This window comes from Neopsephotus bourkii, unplaced genomic scaffold (assembly GCF_033783945.1).
Source record: "Neopsephotus bourkii isolate Nb327-2 ecotype Australia unplaced genomic scaffold, CSIRO-AGI_Nbou_v1 NB_1707, whole genome shotgun sequence".
NCBI classification, from domain to species: Eukaryota; Metazoa; Chordata; class Aves; order Psittaciformes; family Psittacidae; genus Neopsephotus; species Neopsephotus bourkii.
Window position 1 is genome coordinate 3,279,607 of NW_026902181.1, and position 23,840 is coordinate 3,303,446.

The window sequence follows — 23,840 nt, forward strand, 5'->3', positions numbered from 1 at the left end:
CCATTTCGCTTTTATATGCTGAATGCACCCTTCTACCCTGGTTAGCAAGGATTGGGGTTGCAAAGGAATAAGCTTTATAATTGGATCAGAAACTGTGGGAGAATTGCCATTACATATAACTTCTTTTTTTAAAACACATGAAGACAATAACCCAATTACTTTAATGAGGCTGCTGGGGTTTTTTGTGGTACAGCACCTGCTTCCACAGATAGGTTCTCATGTGGCTTAATTTCTTCACAAAGCATGAACTAACGCGCCAGAGAAGGTTTTACTACAATCATAGCCTATTCTTACATTTATTTTCTTCTAGGTTTTTTGTTTTTACTGTTCCATATATACCATCATTTAAAGGTCTGTAGGTGTGTTTATGATGTTCTCAAGAGCCTGCTAGTTGCTGTAGGTCTTCACTGTGCCATTGCCTGTGTGCTGTGTCTGGCCTGGGCACTGCAATTTCAGTGCTGTCCTTGCACTTGCTTACATCTATAGGCACAGTCATAGATCTGGCTGCTGAAGAATGGGGCCTTTTATTTCAGTTTGCCAGAATGAAGGTTCCTTTTGAAGTATAAAGATGGGTGAGATAACATTTGAAATCGGTCAGTATTTTGAAACTTGTCTGTCTTACCTCTCTGACACTACAAAGTAATTTGAGTTGAGGTTCAAAACCTGCACATTGCTTTTAAAATACCCTACCATTCTCTGTCTCTATCTAGAGTTTACAAACAGTACAAACTTGCGGGGGCTTATAGTAATTTCATGTTTATTTTCATTTCAGCTTGAGAAAGCGCTATCAAAAAAGCTGGAGGATTTTGAAGGTATAAGTTGTGTTTAGTGTAACATATTACTCATTTGTTCAAAATTACATCAGTGATTGCTGAGTTTTATTTTTATTTGAACACCACAGGTGAAATATCAAGCTATCAAGATGAAATAGAGATTGAATTAGAAAGCAGTAGACCAAAAGCAAAAGGCGTATTTGCAAATTACACTAAAGATGGTAAGTCCATCAAGTCTTGCAACTGCTAAATAGTAATGGGTTTAGGTCCTGCAGGCAGTCTTAAGTGTATAAACTTTATTGTGATAAACGTGATCATATATATGCTTGCGTAGTACAAGTTCTCTGTTGCATTGGGGTTCTCTCTGCCAGTCAGCTGGTTCATTTATTGGTTTTCAAAGCAGCTTCATTGTTCATTACAATGGCAATTCATTAGTGATTTCAGTCGTGTTTTTTTCTTGGTGCAGTATAAGCTTGGCACTGGCATCTGAAAATGTTCCTTTTCATCACTAAGGGTGCAGTGGACCAATATTGGGACCCTTCTGCCACTGAACCCCCCAGCTGACTAAGTGATATGGAAGGGCTTTGTGCAGGTTGATCTGGCTATTGCTCATTTGTAATTATACCAGTAAGTGGCCGACTTCTCTCCCAAAGCCTTTTTACCTGCCATAATTTGATAACACAATACTTCTATTTTAAATGATGACTGTATTCACAAAAATAATAGCCAAGGTAATGAATTTGAAGAGCATCTGAAAACTCCATGTATTCATACATTGTGCCAAAATATTGTGTTATTTCTTCTATAGATTTTTTCTAAAAGTTTTTATTCTTTATGTGAGCACCTCCCTTTATTTTCTGTAACAGATGGTATGATCTGTTGGTTTGTTTGTTTTTTTTCCTTACAGATTCTATAGAAGATAATACCTCTAGTACTCTTGCAGAGGAGGAGGCAGAAGATGAGGAACTAGAAGCAGCTGCTAATCACTTAAACAAGGACTTCTATAATGAACTTCATGAGAATGATAGAGTAAGAAAAAATGAAGATGAGAAATGCACAAATGGAAATGAAATTCTTGTAAGACCACCTGCACTGGAATCCTTGCTTGGCCCACTCCCCACTGCAGCTAGTCTTGGCATAACAGAGTCTATAAAAGAGTGCATATCCACTAAGGACCGAGAACCTGGTGAGTAGAAGATTAGCTCATAGTGGAAACCGGAAGCACACAGCCAGTTCACACACACAGTATCACAGTATGTTAGAGATTGGAAGGGACCTAAAAAAATCATCTAGTCCAATCCCCCTGCTGGAGCAGGAACACCTAGATAAGGTTACAGAGGAATGTGTCCAGGCGGGTTTTGAATGTCTCCAGAGAAGGAGACTCCACAACCCCCCGGGCAGCCAGCTGTGGGTTTGTTGTGTAATTTCCATGTATCTTGATGGTTACTGTGGGAGCAATTCTGTGAATCACTGTAACATCGAAGTACAGGAGCTGTGAGGCTGGGTGTGACCAGTGGTCTTGATTGTTGATGTTGGTTCTTGGTATCTGCTCCTCGGGAAACTGCAGGAACATCTGGAATGCTTAATTATTTCTGAAGCCTCAGAATGTGTATCTCTTATACAAGTAGATTTGCAGTTATATAATAGCTGGTGGGCATATTTCAAGCCGTGCAGTCTCAATTAAGAAATTGAAGGAAGCAGATTCCTGTAAATATGAATGAAAATTAAAACCCAAGTATAAGAATTTTAGATCAAGGCAGACTTTCTCAGGAGTCATTTTACTGGAGTCAAACATGTGCAGTCTGTCTCGCTGATTGAAAAACTTTGCAAATAGCAAGCATTTAAAATGTCTGTAAGAGAACATAACTGTTTGTATGCTTTTTTTTGAAGTGTGTTATGCTGGGTTTGCTTCGTTTTTTTCTAAAAAAACCCAGATCTATCTGTATCATTGCTCTGAGTGTTACAGTGGAAGCAGGACTGATCAGCTAAGGAAGACAATTTTGCCAGAGCCATTAAAGCAGACACTACTGCAAACATCCAGGCAGGTTTGTTTTCTTTTTGTCCTGTGTACTTGAGCTGTATGGAGATGGCATTTTTTATAATTAGTTTTGCATCTTAATGACTTTGAGAATGGAACATATCTAAAAGGTATTTTATTATTTTCTTTATCACAGTTAATTTTTCCATCATAAGGCACACCTGTGTATATCTGTTTTGTCAGCTTACTTGGGGGTCAATGCAGCAGAACGTTTTGTTATCCGAACTGTTCTGATGTGAATTTCTGTTCAACACCACCTACTTCTAATAAGGTACTCCTTGCCTCAGTAAATGAACTGAATGCATTCGGATTCTTATGAAGTTAGTGTTCACATTCCAGAAACTTTGCAGGATGATTGCACGTTTATATTTTGTATGAACGAAATCTTATGGAAACAGATAAGTGGTTTTGGTTTTGGATTAATTATGATTAGGAAAGTGGGTAGCTCATGGCTCGTTGTTTTCCTGGAAATCAGCAGTTCATGTCAAAGTGAGGTCAGTAATGGCTAGAAGCTGTTGTTGTCTGGCTAACCAATGACCTGTGAAAATGAGATTCCAGTGATGGACGTTTCTCAGCTGGCATCACTATTGACCATTTTAATGGACAGGCTGAGGACCATGTTTAAAGATGACACTAAGCTGGTATAGCCAGGTATGTTCCTCTGAGTCGGGCTGAAGCAGGTGGGCAGGAGAGTGCGTGGCTGCTCACGCTATGGCTTGTCTCCGTTTGCTGCTTGTTTTCTTTCAGAAGTGGAGGGTGTGCCAAATGAACTGAATTTCAAAACCAAATCAGTTTCAGTATGTTCCTGCTCTTTTAATCAGTGCAGGTGTTTGAACAAGTACTTATTTTCTTAACATCTTGTGAAGCTGATATGCTGAGTTAATGGTTTGGTTTGGTTTTGATGGTAGATCCCACCCCAAACTTTTCCCCTCCCTCTTTTTCTTCTCCTGCCACTGACTCTGCTAATTTCTTCTAATTATATAGAAGTTTCATGTTAAGTCGGATTCACTTTGGTTATGTCTATACTTTGGGGTAGTCATGCTGGGGTGCAGTTTCCAGTCTCTGAGCCCTTGCCTTGCGGTGCCTGTGTGGTGTGGGTGCATCACAGTATGTCCCCACTGGGGACCTGGTTTCCTTTGAGAAGGCATCTGGGTTCAGGAGCAGTAATGGAGCTTCAGTGTGTTTTGAATGGTTGGGAACCAGGTCTAGCAGACAGGCTGGGAGTACACCTGGCTTGCAGCTGGCATGTTATTATGCAGAGTAAAGAAAACCTCTTGTTAAGATGCCCTCCGTCACCTTTGCAGTTTAGCTCTGAACCACGATGAAAACCAGTGTAGATCCTTCGGTCACTTCAGGCAACAATGTCTTGAGTTCTGACTCATAGCTCTGGGAAATCTGGGAACACCTTGTACCTGCAGATAGTATCTTCTTCTATCAGGCCAACTTGTGTAGTTGTAAAAATTAGACAGTTTCCACGTTTCTCCCAAATCTCCTTCAAGTCTAAAAAGGAAATGGCTGTTTTTAAAACTAAATACAGGATGAGGGAGGTTGCTCAGAGTTTGAGATGGCACAATTTTAGATCATTTTGAAACATAGGTAGGTGGTACCTGTAGAGGGAGGAGGAAAAGATCATGAAATTTTCTGCATTTATCCTGTGTATTTGGATTTGGTTTAATGCAATTTATATTGTGAATCTCAGCTGGCCATAGGTTTGCTAGGGTATTTCTTATTCCAACACCTAAGTCTATTGGAGATGGGAGAGAGTCATCATAACACTGTACACTTAAGGGGATATTTTGGTCCTTCTCCACAGCTTTGTAAGCCTTAAACCAGGAACCTTTCCCTTCCCTCAGCCCTCTCCAGCCCTGGGTCATCTTCCACTGTGTGGACCATCTAAGTCAGGTTCAGCTGGAGACTTTGGGCAGGAAGATTTTGTATCTCCTGTTGGGCTCCAAGCAGTGTTGGGTGGATGCATTATGTCCAGTCAGTGCAGCGGTTACAGCCTGGTGCTACATGGTGAAGATTCCCAGTAAAACCTCATGGCGATACACTGTGTGTTGAGCAGGTGACTATTAAATAGGACCTCAGCAAGCAGGTGCAGTATGTGCAATGTTTGGCCTCCCTAAATGCTAGGTATCTCCTCTCCTCTCTGTAATGATTTCTCTTCCTCAGAAAAACCTCTGCTCTAGGTACCTTACATAAAGTCTTTTCGTTTGGCTTTTGCATGTGGTAATTCAGTTTATAATAGCTTACATCAGCTACTTTGGGAAATCTTGAACCTTTGTGCTGCAGTGGCTGCAGCAGCAGCAGAATGTTTCTCACAAACTGCTTATGCAGATAAGACTGAGGTTCAGAGCCCAAGTATTAAGAAAAATCTAGTATATTTTTGGTCCACTTACAGTTGGTGTTTGAGCAGTGTGAGCTTGTCTATATGAATGTTTTATGTAAAACATAGTATTTTAGCAAATTTACATTACAAAGAGAGCCTGTAAGGTACCAGATTAATGAGTCTGAGGCAGTAAAGTGCTTAGAATAAACACTACACTTGACTGGTGTTTTTCCTACAAAGTGTCTTAATTTGCAGAGATATTTAAGCTGCAATCTGTTTCAGTCTTTGCAAACTGCTTCTTTCTTAATGATAAAAGGCTTTATAGCGAGGTCTCAGTTTTAGAGATGGAGATCAGGTACATCAGTCTGTCCATTTTCCTGGCCATGCAGTGTCCCAGCATCCTCTCCATGATTTATGTGCTCTTTCTGATTCTGCAGTTCCTTGAAACAGGCCACTTTTTCCTTTAGGAATCTGCTGCAGTCAAATATCATGACTTTGTCCTCAAGAAATAACATTCTTTGGTGTAAAATTCCCCATTTGCAGGGTTTTTTTTATGTTCCTTTTATGCCACTTTAATTAATTTATCATTCTTGGTGTTTCTGTGCTTCTGATGGTTGCTGGCTTTCACCCTATCTTTCCCATGTCATGCTGCTAAGATGTACATTGCCAGTTCATCTCTTCTTGAAACATAAAGCAAAAGTCATAAACTTAAACTTTAAAAGTAAATTTTAAACAGAACTGAAAGTGAAAAAGGTCTGATAATAACAGAGATAATCTCGTGAGGCTGCACCTCGAATATTGTGTTCAGTTCTGGGCCACTCACTACAAGAGACATTGAGGTGCTGGAGTGGGTCCAGAAAAGGGCAACAGAGCTGGTGAAGGGCCTAAACCCATGTCTGATGAAGAACGGCTGAGGGAACTGGGTGTTTTTAGTTTGGAGAAGGCTCGGGGGGACCTTATCGCTTTCTACAACTGCCTGAAAAGGAGGTTGTAGTGAGGTGGGGTCGGTCTCTTCTCCCAGGTAGCAAGCTATAGGACAAGAGGTAATGGCCTCAAGCTGCACCAGATAGGTTTAGCTTGGATATTGGGATATATCTTCACCAAAGGGGTGCTCAGGCATTGGAACAGGCTGCCCAGGGAAGTGGTGGAATCACCATCCATGCGAGTGTTCAAAAACTGTGTAGATGAGGCCCTCAGTGATATGGTTTAATGGTGGTCTTGGCAGTCCTGGGGTAAGGGTTGGACTTGATGAGCTTAAAGGTGTTTTCCAATCTAGCTGATTCTATGATTCTGTAAAGGTAAAATATCGGGTGAAAGTTACTGACTTATATAACTTCCCCTGTGTAATCTCTGTAGTATTTGAGACCTGATTTGGGGGTTTGGTTTGCTTGGATTTTTTTTAGTTTTTGTTTTGAATCAAAATTCACATACAGTCATTTAGGGCAGTAGTTTCAAATAATGTATGTGAAGTGGCTGGTAACTTGCTCCTGCATGTCCTCATGAAAGTAAACAGCTCTTTGCAGTGAGAAATTGCTGTGCATGTACTGTCTTGTGCTTGGTGTGCTTGGTTGCAGCTAACTGCATTCACTGCTAGTTTCATAAAGAATACATAAGAAAGTTTTTGTGCTTGTTCACAATTAATAGTTTGCTCATTTCTTTCTCCTTGTATTTATGCCTCCATTACTGCTGCAAGTATAATCTGACATTGGCTGAGGTTGAGAGATGCTGCCATTGATTTCTGTGGATGTTAAAGACCCCAGGCAGGCAGTGTTCATTGATTGAATAGTTGTCGTCCCCTTGTAGCAGTGCTTTTCAGCTTATTACTGAACGAGAATGTGAGAAGTGTCTGAAGATGAAGTTACATGAGACAGGGATGGGATCATCCTCCAGGGTCTTACTCTTCCTCTGAATTTCATCCCCCACAGCTGCCAGCTTCCACTTCATACTTCATCCTGATTTTGAGGCTTCCCTGATCCCTCTGTGACTCATCTCAGCTCCCTCACCCAGAGGGGAAAAACCTTTCTCTTGGCAGCAGCAGGTGACCAGTGCTGGCAAGGCTGGAGGCATGGAAGTTTGCAGAAATGTGACATTTCCAGCAAGGTTTGAGCTGCTGTAGAAAGATGTTTAAGGGTCCACAGGCTTAAAATGGTTGGAAAATGTCAGGGAGAGTTGTTTGCTCCATTCAGTATCCCAGCTCGGATTGCTGCATGGCGGAGGGCAAGCTTACTGCTGTTGCCATCAGCACATGGATATTGACCCCCTCTGCATACTGGCTGCTTCTTCTAGCATCTGTCTCTCTTCCTCAGGTTTTATCTTAGTACATCAGTACCAACTGCTTGGACATATAAAAATATATATGTGCGTATAAAAGTATACAAAAGATACAATCCGTAATCAGAACATTATGAAGCCCTATTACATCATAATTACTGCATACATGAGAAATAAAGCTGCTGAGTTTAGTTCTAATTATGTTACATATGCAAAGTACACTTGGTCTTCAGTGCAAGCATGCGTGTCTCCGTCCTGCTTACTCTTCTTTCGGCTCCGACTTCATTGCTGCTGTTGCTTTGGTAGTTTTAAGCCCCACCTGTGGAAATGAGCAGAGTATATGACATGCTTGGTGCCACCTTCTTTGTGTGATGCCTTCCAATCACTGTGAGGGTTTGACCTTTTTCTGTGTGCTGTTTGCTCATTGAGAAATATTTTCTGTGGCAGGAGTAGCTCTTTCCCAATTTTGAGATCTAAGCAATAAAAATCTTGGTACAAACTAATCCTTCCAATCTAGCCTCTATGTTTGGCAGTCTTGATGGACTGTATCCCTGATTGAGCCTTCATTATGCTGTTAATGAGATGTGAAGAGCTTGCTGCAGCCAGCATGGTAATAGACCACCAGCTGCTTTGAATGCAGTTTTTTCATACCTGAAGTCTTGGGTATGAATTACAGATGACATGATTTTCTTCCTTGACTGTATATGTCACTCATGAGTGTTGCATGTGCATGTGCTGCTCCAAAATCTGTGTACACATTTTTTTCATGCAGGATCTTTGCATTTCATTAAAGGATAGGAATGATATAAATTTGTTCCATATTCATGCCATGAGTAACTAGGAAGGTTAAGGGATGAAAACTAATCATACAGTTTGGCTGAAAGATTTCCAAGCAAATCTAGAGAGGAGTTTTGGCAAAAAACCTGCAGCTTATTAGAGCCATCAGGGAGATAAACTTGAGTGAAAGCATAAGCTGAATCACATGAATACATTTTTAGAACATGTGTTTTTCAGAACTTTCCAAGGATTGGTTTATCAATACAGACACTCTTTATAGGAAAATGGTGTGTTGTTTCTCTCAGAAGTCTTGGCCAAAAAGAACTGCCCCAGAGTAATGGGTGCTGTAGTCAGGAGAAGGTACTGGAGAGTGGGGTTTGGGTTCCTCAGCCAAATGGAGCAGATCTTTCTTGGCTGTGTCCCCTGTGAATGAATGCCCTTAGCCCCTGGCTGACCAGTGTGGCTGTCCTGTTACTCTGACTGTTTCAGAGAAGGAAGTCTTTCTGCCTTTCTTCTTCTTCTTGTTCTTCTTCCCCTTCTTCTTTTTGTCCACTTCCTTCTCCTTTTTGTCCTTCTCTTTTCTTACTTTCATAAAATTCTGGTCTGGAGTGGGATATGTTTTGCAATCTCTAAAGCTTTTCCAGGCTTGGGTTTTCCTTTTTTGCCTGACTCCTGCCTCATTCCAACAGTTGAGTAGGCAGTGGGCAACGTATCTTTTCTGTCTTGAATTCCTCCAATAAAAGCGTATGGAAACTCAGCTTTATTTTCAATTTGAGTAGTGTAAAAGGCTCACATTGCTCTTTGGGGCTAATCAACCACTTAAGGCCTCATCCTCCTTTGCTTGAGGAAAAAAGGCAGAAAAGCTACTTTCTCTTGATGCTTCAGCTGGCTGCTGGATCTTTGGAGAAGGAGGTGGCAGCAGGGCTGGGTCTCTGGTTCAGAGACATGGCTGGGAGAAGAGATTGAACATGCGGAACAGGGGCTCTGGTGTGTCATTCTGTGTGTTGATAATTGAAATGTGTGTTGTGGCATTGATACTGCTTTTTGATGGAGCAAGGAGAAACAGTCAGCTCCAGCATGTTTTTATGCATTATTTTCTGTTGTATTGAGGGGAAATCCAGGTCTGCTGCCTGCTCTACTTAGGCTTAGGCTTAAGGAGGTAGAAATGTCTGGGAGCATGGTGTGGGCAAGCAGGGAGAAGAGGAGAAGCTGAGATTGAGCTTTAGAAGTGGTCCTTTTCCTGTAGCTAAATAGCAGAATTATGAAAACAGTTGTTCCTCAAATACTAAGGGAGGGTTGTATTTCATGGTTGACTTAGACACCTCAGCATTTGTAGGTGCCAGTCTGAGGTTTTCTTTCTGTTTGGGATTCTTTTCAGGCTTTTCTCCTATATGCACTCTCTAGCATCTAAAAAGATGGTGGTCCTCTGTGTGGGAGATACACAGGAAACCTGGTTAAAAAACCTGAATAACTCTCTTCTGGTATGAGAAGTATATGATACTTCCTTTTCTGCACCTGCCAGAATTTGAGCCCGTTAATCCTCACTGTTATTTGGTTAGGTGGCCAGTTTGCAGAAGAAACGGACATTCCTGCCCTACTCTTCTGCCAAAAAGGAAGAAAGTATTTCACTAAAAGACTCAACTGAAAGCTGAAATTGTTCATTAGAGAGTTGTGGAAAATGAAATACGTGGAGGCTGCAGAGAGGATGTTAAATCTGCAATTTGCATGGAAAGCTAACTGCTCAGGAGGATGTTATTTGAGCAATTCATCACAGTATCTGAAATGTCAAGAGTGGAGGCCTGGGTTCAGTTCAAGGAGTCTTCATGGTCTCAGTTGTTATTGAGAATAAAGACTTATTAACCTAGGTCAAGGAGCCACAAAACATGCCCTTGGAAAGAGGAAATACAGCACATAGAGATTTTGCAAGGCTTAGCTACTTTGGGTTTAATATGATGGATAATAAATCCATGTGCAGTGCTGTCGTGGATTCTGACCACTTCACCTTTGTCTTGCATCTTCTGAAAAATCTAAAATAATCCTCCATTTAGAACGTTATCCTTTTTACGGCACAGGTTCAGCTGTACAGGCAATGCTGCAAACTGAAAATCCACCCTTTGAGTGGTGTGCCAATTCTGTAAAGTCTTAATATGATTGTGTAGCAGTTTGTTGTTTTGTTTTTATTCAGTAGTTTGAATTTAGTTTGAAAAATTAATTCCCGTATTCTCTTAAGGATTAACATCATTACACTCCTACACACTTCAGCTGTTTCGTTTGTGGGTCTGAAATCCACGGGACTGTCGTAGTCAAGATGCATGGGCTGCACTGTGCCTTGATAGATGGCCCTTGTAATTAAGGATTTCAGATAAGGCACTACAGACTGTTGATGAAAACAGTCATGAGTTTAGCCTTGTATAATTGTAGTGTGGCATTTTTGGTTTGCTGAATGCTTTCCTAACTAAAATGAATGTATTATCCAATAGAGGAATAATGTTGACACTGTTGTCAATTAAAAACAATTTTGGAAACTGAATTTTACTACTTCTGGTTGCTTTTGAAATAATTTGTTTTTCAATGTTACTTTAGGATTGGTTAATTTATTAAGTCTCTTTTCTTGTGCAACAATGGAATAATTGCTGTTTATTTTTTATCTTGTGAGCAATTACAATCAAGGCAGCCAAATATAGTCTGCTTTGACTTGGAATCAGAGTGACCTGTCAACATGAGGCTACTGTAGTCTTCAGCTTTATAATTTAATTTTTTTTCATATGCACTCACTAGAAAGCATTCAGTAGGGCTGAAAAAACTGTGTTTAGAGTTTTCAGTGTTCATTAATTGCAGTGGTGCAAAGCTGTAGAAACTGGCACATAAGAACAACTTTGGGTTGGTTATTAATAACAAAAATAGTGATTTTTTTATCTAGGATTGCGTGGACTGTGTTGGGTCACTGTCTCAAGCAGTCAGAGGAGGAGATGCAGGCAGGCTGTGTGTGGGGGTACCTGCAGATTAGTGGGAAATTGCAGTGAGTTGACTCTAGGGATTTTTTTGCAGGCAAATTTTGCTGAAAGGAAGCAGAAAATACTTTATTTTTAAAGTCAGCAGTTTAAGGTCAGGCTCAGCTTTCATATAGAGGTGTATGTGTACACCTAAGACTGTAGAAGTTGTTTTCTGTGACAAAAGACCTGGACATTCACAACTGTGTAGTAGAAATAAGGGAATGAGTATGAAATGGGAGAGAGTAAATAATGCTGTAAAGTAGTACATGCAAAGAAATCTGGAGCAAGAAACAAGGCTCTTGAGATAGGTATAAATGCAGAAACCAGAAGTAAATAGCTGTACAGTGGGTGAAAGGATACCATTTTTCAGCACATTTGTTAGTTAAATCCCACATTTGATATAGTTACAGTGGGGAGGCCACCATGTGCTCACAGATGGGAAGGAAGTAAAACAGTTCTCTGTGACCAAATTGTTAAGAATAAGGCAAATGACTGATTTTTGGAAGTTATGCTTAATGGTCCTTACTAATTTCCTGCTAAAGGTTAATTCCTGCAAATTTACATTGAAGTCATGTATTGAGATGCAGCAACATCTGTATCAACACGAAACTGTGTCACTGGTGGTGGTATTGTATGCTGGCAGTGTTTTTCATTTAATAAAACATACTTCAGTGAGAAGTTGCTTTTCCATAAAGTCTCTCTTTTGCATGTCAAAGCCATAGTTTTTGGAACACTCAGTAGGAGTATTGCTTTCCATGCTGATACCGTGTCTCATGGCTTTGTAGCTGCTGTAGAGCTAACACGAAGCTCCTGTTCTTCCTTAAGAGCAAAGGTAAAAGCCCGGGTTTATACTACACTGTGTGAATGGGAATATGCAGGTGTGTTGGGATGTGATACTGTGGATGCTATTGGTTGAGGTTAAGTGTCTTGCCTTACTGTCTCATTCCCCTCCTATCTGCTGGCATTAGTACACATGTAGTTGCCTCCCTCACCTGGCTCTGTCAAAATGTCGCAGGCTATGCAGCTGTTTTAATAAGAAAGTCATTTTGGCAGATGCATGCTAAGCAATGATGCCTTGGCTGGTACAACAGCAGTCAGGAGGGGCGCAATACGTGCTGTGGAGGGAAGAGACATGGGGCAGAAACTAGCTCCCTCAGTTCATCTGGGGTTGGAGGAGCACTTTGCACCATGCCTTTGTGGCAGCAAAGAACATGTGTTTGGATGCGGAGAGCAGCATTTTTACTTGTACTGAGGTATCAGTGCTGGACAGGTTTAATGATCCATCAGTGAATTGGAGTGGGCAATTTCAGAGATGCTCTTGCCCAGAATCGTTTTATATGCAGGGTCTTTGTAGAGGGAGTAAGGTTGATGCTTGAGTTCAACTCCAGAAATGTAACACTTAGAAATCTGGGAACAATGAAGAAGTTTGATTTAACAAGGTGGAGGGGGAATTAAAAAAGGCATTCTGAATTCTCTCCTCAGAAACCCTTCTTTTAAATTTAAAGTTTACTGCTTTATCTTGATTTTCAGAAAGCTTGCATGAAACTTGCTTGCCTGAGAGCTTGATAAAAACTCTTGAAGTACTTTGACTGAAACTGAAAATTTAATGGTGAGGTATTTTGAACATGGAATGATGTTTGTGGGCAAGTAATTTAAACAGGTACTAATATGAAACAGTATTGTACTTGAAAGACTACAGTTGGTGTACACACAAAGTGGGTAGAATATCACTGGGAGCAATAAAATTGAGAGATTCTTCATTGTGCTTTCATTGCAAACAATTTTTATGGTAAGGCCTGTGAAGCAATTGAAATGTGGAGAGCTGGCACATCACTAGATTGATAATTCCTCCTGCTCCTTACAACTTATTCTCAGTACAGATGTCCCAAATTCTTTTCTTTCTATGACATTAAAGTTTCTTGTCTGCTTCAATTTCATGCCTGCCTCAAATGCAGCATTTTTTTTAAATTGTCCCTCCAATTTATTTTTCTTCTCCTTAGAAGTTTATATCAGATGAAATTTAACTGCTGTTTCTTATCCTAAGGTTTATGCTTAAACTTCTAACGAGCTTGTTTTTAAGAATAGTCTTCCTTGAGAGAGCACTTGGCTGATACGTCAATAATTATGTAGTAATAAAGCAACTGTGTAAAAATGGCACCTACGTGCCAAACTGATTGGTTTGCAGAGCCACTGACAAAGATGAATGTTTATTACATTTTACTACTTTTGGTTCTGCAGATGCAATACAGCTCATTTTATTTTTGGCGTAAGCATCACGCAAAGTAATTTCCAATTGTGGAATTTTTATGTTAATAAGGATGTCTAACTTGGGAAAGCCCAAATGACTTTCAAATACCAGCACGAGTTTGCAGTGCTGGTGGTTTAGGAAAGAAAAAAAAAAAAAGGGAGCATTTTTTATTTTATTTCTTTGCTTAACAAATTTTTTAAGCAATCGCTGGGGCAAAACACACAGGGAACCCTACAGTGTCATGTAGTTACTCTTCTGAATTAATTGCTGTTATATTAGTTGTTGGCTCCCCAAGATTTGGCAAGCTTCCTCATTCTCCTTGCTGCATCCAAAGATTTCTACTTTTAATTTTACTACAATATGGAGGAAAATATAGTGTCTAAAAATTACACAAAAGCCTGAAGCTGTTATTCTTGTTTCCTTCCTCCCTTTTTTTTTTTCCTTTCTTTTCTTTCTTTAAGTGCCAGTGCAGTTAAGGCTGTGATTGAGATGACATTGTATTGTTCAAGTCTGTTCTCTTCTTTTGGGCAAAATGTGGAATAACTTAATCAGTGAGTTTTTATGGCCAGTAAATGCACAATCATTTTGGTCAGTCAAGCTGGTTGATTGCAGTATCACCATAGTGATGCTATTGTAGCACCTGAAAATCACCTTGAAGATTAAACTTTTGTGGATGCAGATATTGGGATCCCTGCCTCCGCAGCCTCCGTCATGGCCTCCTGGTACTCCTTGTTGGGTTTCCCCAGGGTGATGTTTGTGAGTACTGGTACCTTGGCACAGCCACACTGGCTACCTGTCAGCAGTGTCCTATCTGTAAGATGCTTTAATTGATGTGCAAAGCTCCTCTTGGCAAAGGCCAAAAGTCATGGATTCTCTGCTGTTGCTGACAGAATGGCTTGGCTTTATCTTGGGTCTGTTGTGCCCAATTCAGAGTGAAGAGTGCGGTTAGTCCAGCTCCCAAAAGACTCTCACATGGCATAGCTCCAGCTTTACCCCCTTTGTCCCTGGAGCAATGGTAAAGTTGAGATCCATGTGCGTGGCTTCTCTCAGCAGGAGGTGAGAAGCTCTTCCGCAGGCTGGTTTGCTGCCACAGCCTTCAGTTCTTTGTGACAAGTAGTGGCTACGTCAGCAGACACTTTCAGCTCAGATCATTCATTTCAGTTGGCAGTCGTCGACAGTAATGTTCCTTTGATTGGCTTTATTTTAGCATTTCAAGATTTTTATGTTGGTTTTGATGGCTTGAAGGGAATTGTGTGGGAGTGTTTTGTCTGGACTTTAGTATTCTCTGCTTTATCTTGCTACTAAGATTCAAAATCTCACTCATTCAGAGACAAGGTTTTTGTCTGTGAACCTTGCTGGCTCTTCCCTCGTCAGTCCCTTCTGTCAGCCCCATTATCTCAGGCTTATTTCACTGCACAGTTAATGATGCTTAAGTCTGCTGTGGAAAGGGTTTTCCTAGTTAAAACTAACATAAAGAACAAACTATCCTAGTCTTATCAAAAGAATCAAAAGGAATAAAGAAATAAAATATAAATAAATATCTATTCCATAGGAAAGAACAGTAGGTCTGAATTTGAAATGATGATCTGATGGGTTGGGTTTCATTTTATAATGAAATAGGAAAAAGTTATGCAGAGCTTAGTTTCAGAAGCTAACTTTGGTTTAGTTACTTCAAAATAAACTTCACTGATTTCAGAGAAATCAATATTGCATGTAATGCTCAGTGTATTTAAATGAATTGGTACTTAAAATGCACATCGCTCTCTCCAAATGGGCTGCGGACATGTAGTTGTGTTTTTGAGGACTGGTGCCATAATACAGTATGTTATGATGAACCTAGATTAAGCCTCATGGGAAAACATCATGATTCAGTTAATTAAAGAAGAACAATCTTGATACTATGCCATATGCTGTAAAATAAAATGAGTACATTGCAGAAAGAGCCCTGAATCCTTTTTGTCTGTGTGGAGGCTTAGCCATGATTTGTGACTTTCTTCTTGCCTCTGTGTTACTGTGTTAAATAGAGGCCTAATATATTTAAATAAAGAATTAATTAAATTTGGATGTGGGACCTTATCTCTTCCAGTGCTCTCTTTGAAATGTGTTACCTATCTGTCTGGTTCTTGAGACTTACTAAAATCTTTCCAAAGTCTTTCTTTGCATCTAATCAGCATTTAAACAGGGTCCTTTATGTGCCTGTAACCTGGAGAAGACTGGCAGGTTGCTGAGAAACTGTAAAGTCAGCAATACGTAACCTATCTAAAATGACATATTAAATATAGTTCTGTTACTGTGTAAACTTTATATACAAGTCAGATGTTGAGATTAATCAGAATGACAGGTTGTACAAGCATATGGCTGGCCTTTCTGATAGCCATTAGCTTGAAAGGCCGGCTTTGAAACCGACTCCATTATTTATAGGTGAATCATGCTGCTGGGTTTTGTCAGGAAAAGGTTATTTCTCCAGCTCCACTGAAACCTCCTGTGCACAGAAGTGCCTTTTCCTGCCATTCCTGGAGAATAAGACAAATTATTCTCCAGGAACTTCTCCACAGCCTTCTTCTTTTGGAAAGTTGTGGTGTTGGAGGGCATTCCAACGCTGTAATGATGTATCTCAAGCATATGGAATACACATGCTAATTACACTATGCTTACAGTTCAGTTTATCCAAATGCCAAAGCATTGGGGCCTCAGAGCTGCTGCAGGCAAAATGCTAAAGTCCTTCACCACTGTCTACTGTGCATCTGGGAAGAGGTTCACTGCAGTCCCTAAAACATCTGGGGAGAGGAGGAGGGAACACATGTACATCCCCTAGAGGAGTTTATTGTGCTGTCTGCAGCAAGGCTGTGCTGCAGTTTGGCCAGATGGTCAAGTGAGCTTGCCGTACTCCACTGAAACCTCAAGCCCGTATTTTGACTGCAGAGATCTTTAGATGCTTCATACAGTTGCCTAAATGGACACAAAACTGCCTTGGTCCCTGGGGCAGGGCTCCTATGAGAGCTCTGTTGGTGTTCAGAGCAAGAAAGAGAAGTACTTTGCCGCTTACCTGTTTCTCAGCCATTATGCATGTTCAGAGACAAAAAAGGCAGCACTTCATCCAACAAGAAACAGTGCAACCTCTGTGATTTCTATTTAAAAGCATGGTCTATGCTGGCCGTGGCCATCTGTTGTGTAATGGGCTCTTAACACGGATCTGTGTTTCTGTTGGCAGCTGCCTTTTAAGAATTCAAACCCATGTCCCCTGCTTCCAGGTTTGTAAACCTCTGGTCCAGATCACTGAACTAGAGTCAGGATCTTATGTGTGTGATCTCTCTCTTCTCCATGCCTCTGATAGTCCTGTTGGCATAAAACAGTGCTTGTTAGGTGCTCTGAATCCAGTCCCCATCCACTACAGAGCCTTTCTCTTTTGAGCTAGTTCCTACCTAACTGCTTCGTTTACAAAGCTTTTGCTTTTTGCAGGGGAGCTTTTGCTCTTGCCTGTTACTCTACTAGAGTAATAATAAATAATAATGATAATAAACCTTCCTTTTTTTCTCCCCATCTCTGTAATTCCCTTCTTGCTATTTCTCATTAGCAGTGAGGGAAGAAAGAAGCTGGGTAACAAAATGAGAAATTTCTTACCTGATAATTTTCTCTCAGTTAACAGCTTCTCACCATTCAGCCCACCTGGACAGTGTAGTAAATGGCCAGGATGCAAATTGATTAATCTTTTTTCCTCCAGATAAAGACTCAGGTTATGTAGTTTCATACACTATATTATGGTGTTGTCTTAATGCTAATAATTCCTTGCTGAAGCCTTTCCATAGCCCAGATGGCTTCTGGTGGCTGGTGCTGAGCTTGTTGCCAGATCTACGGTAGACCAGCTCTGAAGCTCAGAGGCGGCAGAAGTTAGCCCACCTTTGCTGAGAGACAGTAAGGACAATCAGAAGAAAACTGTAACTGGAAAGTTCAACACGTTCCTCTCTCTCACTCATCTGGGTGAGTTACTTTGCTGGGTCATTTTTAACTGGAGCAGGTCTTTGGTCCAGGCCACAGTACTGGAGCAAGAGGAAGACAGCTTCTTTAATGGGAGAGCTGACATAGGCCAGGTGAGGGTGGAATTGAATCTGTGGCCTTCAGTGCTGCCCAGTGCTGGCCTGTGTGCCTGTCCCGGAGGTGGGGAGCTGTGGGGTGGGAGTGCAAGGGAAGTGTGGTAACTGATGTGGTGAGAAATACGTTGAGTTAGGCTGGGCCCTATTTTGCACTTCGTTATGGCGGTTCAACCACTTGTACTTCTGCTAAAGGAAAACTGCTCTAATTTTTGGACAATTTGAACCAACTGTGGCTTTTCAGTGATGTCCTAGGGAAAATAAGTTAGCTTTGCTTTTGAGTTCCAGTTGCTCAAATTAGCCTCTAAGTGTTGTATTGTGAGTCTCCTTTAATCTTTCCTCTGTAGCTTAAGAACTGTGTGTGTATATATGGCTGTATACACTTAAAGATTTTTTCCTGGTGGGACAGAAGAAGATTTTTTATTTGAAAATACATAGATAAAAATAATCCAGGCAAAATTATATGATTTACTCTTAAATTGTCTGTAGCAAAGAACTCACCATCTAGTCTTGTCTGGCTCAAGGAGGGCGGCATGTTACAGTATAGATGTACTTCTCATTAAAACATATGTTCTTCTTCTGGGGTGGCTGAGCACTGGCCAGGCAAGGGTCCTGGGCTGACAGGGACAGACAGCAGAGCAATTAGCGCCCACAGCAAGACCTGGCTACTTAACCAGTGAGCTGCAGTTGCAGAAATGATGCTTCAGCACTTAAACATGAAACCAGCTGTTCCCTTTATGGCTGGCTCGGGTGTAAAGTGCTCTTGCTGTTTTACATAGTGGTCTGGCAGCATGGGAGAGGCGAGCTGGAGATGGATCTGAGCCCAGTTACCTTTCCTGTTGGCTCTCCAGGGCTTTGTACAGTCCTCACCCTCTGCAAGAGATACGGCGGCGCTTTGTGGGGTTTGGAGAGCGAAACTGATTAAGATGCTGGTCTTCTCCCTGGCCTCTCCCTTTATATAAACTGTTTGTTGGATACCCCTGCAGAGATTAAAAAAAAAAGCAGAAAATACAGGCCAGAAGACACCAAAAAGAAGGAGAGGTGAGGGAAGGGAAATGAGAGAAAAGATGCCAAGAACAACATAAAAAGCAAAGGAGGAAAATATATCAGGGAATTGGTGATCATAAGGAAAAGAGCAACAAGTAGGGGAAATCTGTCCTTACAGTCTCCATTTTAAAAACTTCTGTGTCCATAACTTCACAAGCAGGAAAAGGTAAATATGTGGATGAGCACTGAGATGTGTGTTGCACATTTGGCGGGGGTGCTGTGATTGATCTTGGCCTTATTGATGCAGAAATAGCAAGCTGGAGGAGACTTGTGTCTGTGCATGGGAGCTCTTACCATTTCTGGGCTTTGGAGCCAGAAAATGTCACTTCTCGTTGCTAATTAGTTGTGTTTCTGGGTATTTGTCAAGTTGATCATTGATGGTTATTGGTTTCATCACAAAAAATAGTTTTTTTCATATTGTTTGGGCAGCTGTCCTGTAAGCACTTGGTCACGGCAGCAGGGTAGTGAGCTTACAAAAGAATGATGAGCTGTGTTAAGTAGGTTGCATAAAGGATGCTCTTTTTCACTCTTTTTGAAAGTGCTGCTGGGGACATCAATGTTATTCCAAAAAAGGAACATCTGCTGCTGGTTTTGAGGACAGTGTCATGATGTTCTTTAGTCCAAACCCTTAACTTCCAGCTGTATTTATTTCAGGAGGTTGAAAGGATTTTTTTCTTAAGGGCTTTTTATCTTGCTATGTAGCTCAATAAGCATGAACTTACCTTTTCAAAGAAAAATCTTCAGAATCAGAAAGGCATTGTTTATTGCTGCACTATTTTTGCACTACCTGCTTTAAAAAAAAACATGTATTTGTGGAGGATTTCTGGAAAGAATGGAGTGATTGTTTTTCTGATGAATTTTAGCATCCAAGTTAACAAGTTTCCATGTCTGTTAGACTAGTGGCTTAACCTTTAACTGGATATAAACTATGTGGATGTGGTTTGGTTAGATCATCCGTGGACTGTGAGGTGAAACAATAGCATTTGTTTCAGTGTGGATGTGCTGCCAGAAAAGCAGCAGGGTTGTTGGGTTTTGCTTCCCCCCCCCCCCTTAAATTGCAATTTAATTTCTAAGAAATGTGTTCAGTATCTAATAAAAGTTCTGTGAGCAATGACTGACTGCAGGAAAAGCTTTTTTCATCATTCATTCCCATATATCATTAAGCACACAAATTTGAAATTCTGTTCCTGTGATGGGGTAATTGTTCTGTGACCGTTGTACAAAGGCAGCTTATGTGGGATGTCAGTCAGCTGCTGCAGGACAGATGTTGTACCTGGAGCTTGAATCTCAGTTTGAGCAAATAGAAATGTAGGCACTTAATAAAGATAGGTTTGTAGTTCTGGGCCAGGCTAAGGCCAGGTCTTGAAGGAAAAGCTCTTTCTGCCTAGAGGGATGTAAATGAGCCCAATCAGTAAGTGCAAACCAGCTGGGGATGGTCCTAGCTTTTGTGCCTCTTTGCTGTGTGAGAAGGTCCCCTTTTCAGCACAAAGGAGCAAAGAAAGAGCTAATGAGCTCATACATACCTGCTTTTGTACAGGCTTACCTTGCACAGCTGCTCTCTCATGCTTGCAATGGTAGGTTATGTAGCAGATACGTGAAATTCCTTTGCTTTTATTAGATTGTGACTTTTCCCTTTTCGCTCATCATTTGCACCCTTTGGGTTTTGCCTCTACACTCCTTATAGCCCAGTGTGAGGAGCTGGCTGGTGGGAGCTTTGCACTGCCTGGACTGTGTGTCCTGGGGCTGCCAGGCAGCCCAGTGCTGTTGGTGATGCCTCCTGCCATCCCTTCATGTCAGGAACAAACGTTTCTGGGAAGAAGGGGCCTCAGCCTGTGTGGTGCAGTGTGTTTGCTTTCTCTGAAAGAGCTAGCAGCCTGGAAACTTGGCTCTGGCTAGAGAGGACCCCTTAACCTTACCTTGGCAGAAGGAAATAATAAAGTGAAAATCTTAATTTATCTTTATGCTGTATGCATGGCCTTGTGCACTCCGTGTGCTGTCAGACCTGAATCCTGGTGTTGAATTTGCACTATGAAGAATTAGGTTGTAATTTTCAAGGTGGCTTCAGGTACAATAAAATGAAAACTGTTTTCACTTAAATACGAGTGTACATATCATACATTCTATGACCTTACCTTGTCAGTAAGTGCAATTAAGTTTGCCTTGTCCTAGCGTTTTGTTTTTGTGGCATGCTTCTGTTATGATGGCACATGATGACATTGCCGAAGGTGACTGTGAGGAACTGGAGCCCTTGGCAGCCACAGGGTGCATACTGTGGTATGGGAGCATGGTGGGGAAGGCTGGATTACACCTAGAGGTGCTTTAGCTGGAGCAGGAGATTGGAAACAGTTTAAAACCACCAAGATAACCTCCTAGCCCCTTATGACTAAAACTTGCAGCATACCCTGCTCGTCATCTCCATGGACTCTTGCATACACCTTGGTGCATGGCTGGTTCATTCTCACGCCCATTGATCCTTGTATGCTGCACTTCATGCCACACTGCTGCTGCTGCTGCTGCAGCAGCATTTTCACATCCATTTCTCTTCTGTACTTGATTGCTGTGGCACTTTGTCTGCCCTGGGCTGCTGCCGCTCCCCTCCTGGTTGCCCGCACGTAATAACTGTTCTCTTCACGCCCCTCAGTAAATCAGTTATCTTCCCCTCCAGATGGGTTCTTGTCCCCTCTGATCAGCTAATCAATTATATGGTGGCACGGTTGTGCAGTGCCTTTTTGACGCTAAGCTACAGCCTTCCCTTCGTGCTCCTTGCAACTTCCAAAGTGGCACTGGCACCACTCAACAGATTTAGCTGCAAAAGTGTTTCTTCCCTGTCAGGTTCCTCAGTGATCTGTGGGAACTTTCTGTGACTCCTGTCAGTTTTAATCCCTCCCTGGAGAGTAACAATCAATCCCACTATTTCTGAGGCCCCAGGCTCAGGTCGTTTTGTTTGTTGGTTAAGGATTTTTGTTAGTGAAAAAACCTCTCCCAATTATTTTCATGTTTTGTCGTGATCTTGACCCAAAGTATTTCTTAAATGCTGGAAGTGTTTAGCATCTGCTGGTGTGCTGAATAGGTGGAAGACGTCTTTGTTTAAACTCTTTGGCTCTTTGACTGCTACACAACAGTGTGAAGGAGAGTGTATTTGCTCCGTGGGACCAGAGCATCAAGTGCCTTCTATTATATCTGCTCCAGAGGATTTCCTGGGAAGTGTTCAGCCTTCATTTCTGTCTGTAAGGAAATCCTCTTATCTGGGCAGAGCAATAAATAGTGCTGCCTCCTGTAATAGAAGCAGAAAAACACATTCTTCATGTTGCCTTTTTTAAAAATGTGGGGCTTAAAATATTATGGCTGGAATGATTCTTCTATAATAAATTCACATAATAGCATGCAATGTATGCATTTAAGTAGCTGAACAGAGGTAAAGAGAGGGGGAGATGGTGTGTTAAAAGAGGGTTTAGCATGCATTTAGTAATGACAACAGTAAATAATCCTACAGGTTTACAGACCTAATCCCCAGTGTCTGATTGTAGCCCCTGTGTCTACCAGAGTCGGTTGGAAAGACGCTAAAAGGCTGTAAAGAAAGGGCTTTTGGGGGTTTTTATTTGTAAATATTGGGGGAGCTTGCTTGGTAACTGATAGTTTCAAGTGGCATGAATGTAGTTGATTTAGGACCTCGATGGAAAGCTGTAGAAGTGGCTGTCCTGCTCTGCTTTGCCACGGAGATGTTAGGTGAGGGTGCAGCAGGCTGCTCCTGGCTGCCTAGCTCTGCACTCTTCCCAGTCATACATTCCTTTAACAACTGGCTTGGGGGGGTGTTTTAACACCCAGCTTACTTTTTCCTGTGCCCTGCAGTAAAGCAGTTGTTTTTCTTAGCAGAAGAAATCCATGTCTAAGAGCCATGCCACGTGACGCTACTGCTTTTATAAATAAGCTTTTAAGAGGTTGGACCAGATGTTGGCCACATCTGTGTTTTTATTTCATCAAACATTTTATTCCGGCCCTTTTATTAAAAGAAAAAATGATCATTTAGAAATTGCTTTGAAAAGTTTAGCAGCTGGGAAGATCTTTCTGGTATACAAAAAAAGCAAGGGGTTTACTTTCTGTGTGCTGGAGTGAGCCATGTAACATCAAGCAGACAGGTATTTACGGCTGGGAGGTCTACTCATGTTGGAAATTATTGCCATGGAAATTTTCACATCAAAATGGATGTATTCCATTTTGAATTTGCATTCTGTAACAAAACACCCTTTTTTTTTTTTTTTCAGTGAAAGCATTAAACTAGGGATTCTGAAAAGCCCTTGCATTTAATGAATACCTATTGCCTTGGCAGGAAAAAGGACGACTTGTGGGCAGAGGGATATCCTGCAATTACTCCCTCTACTGCTGTTATGGGGTCTAAGAAATGCTTATTACATATAACTTGCTTCTGGATTCTTCGCTGCAATTTAACAGTTGGAGAATGAGCTTTCCATCCCCATTGCTAATTGATCCAATGAGAAAAACTGGCACCTAATTCAGTAACAACTTATATTTAAAATGACATGTGAAATTGTCCATGGTGCCTGAAATTACATCATTTTCAGTCTGGCATATTAGGGCTGTATAAGTGAACAGGCACCTACTGTACTATGACATACTAAATTTTAAATCTCTGATCCAAAAATATAGCAGAGTACATGAGTGAGGTGTTTAATGATGAATAAAAGCAGTGGCAGCTTGATTTCAGTGGGATTTCTTTTATTGTTCTTAAGATGCTGTGGCGGTTTTTACAACAAATAAATTTGGGATGCAATTTCATGTAAAGTTGAGCAGTGACATGTGTATTTCTGTTGCCACTTCCAATTTTTTATTTTCTAGCCTAGAATTTTCAGTAGTTACTGGTGATTATTGAGGATGGCTCCCTTTTTCTGTGTCCCCAATTCCAAGTCTGTGTAGATACTCAATATTTAAATTTGTCTGGTGCAGTGAATATGGAAAGAGAAAAGAACCCTTTATTTGCTCAGATAAACCAAATTGAAAGTTGGGGGTGTTTTTTTTTTCCCCAAAACTTTGAGGAAACAAAAGGTAGATAATACAAAGAAGGGGGGAGGTCATCCTCCCTTCTGTCCTACAACTTGGTGGTTAAAGCGCTTTACTCAGAATATGGGAGACACTGTGCAAGACCCATTTCTTCACAAATAGCTTACGACCTAGAAGACAGGTTATTTTGGCCTGGGCACACTCTTGCACTCTGCTGTTGAGCTATCTTAGTTTGTGTAATGAAGCATTTCTTGGACCCA

General features: G+C 41.2%; 1 protein-coding gene across 2 annotated transcripts in view; it reads left to right on the top strand.

Moving 5' to 3' along the window:
• Nucleotides 1-23,840, top strand: part of BRF1 (BRF1 RNA polymerase III transcription initiation factor subunit) — a 175,041-nt gene that overhangs the window by 100,146 nt on the left and 51,055 nt on the right. For both annotated transcript variants that reach the window (XM_061376200.1, XM_061376201.1), the window contains 3 exons: nt 773-812; nt 902-994; nt 1,681-1,959. In XM_061376200.1, coding sequence (XP_061232184.1) covers nt 773-812; nt 902-994; nt 1,681-1,959 — 412 coding nt within the window. The remainder of the gene's footprint in view (nt 1-772; nt 813-901; nt 995-1,680; nt 1,960-23,840) is intronic.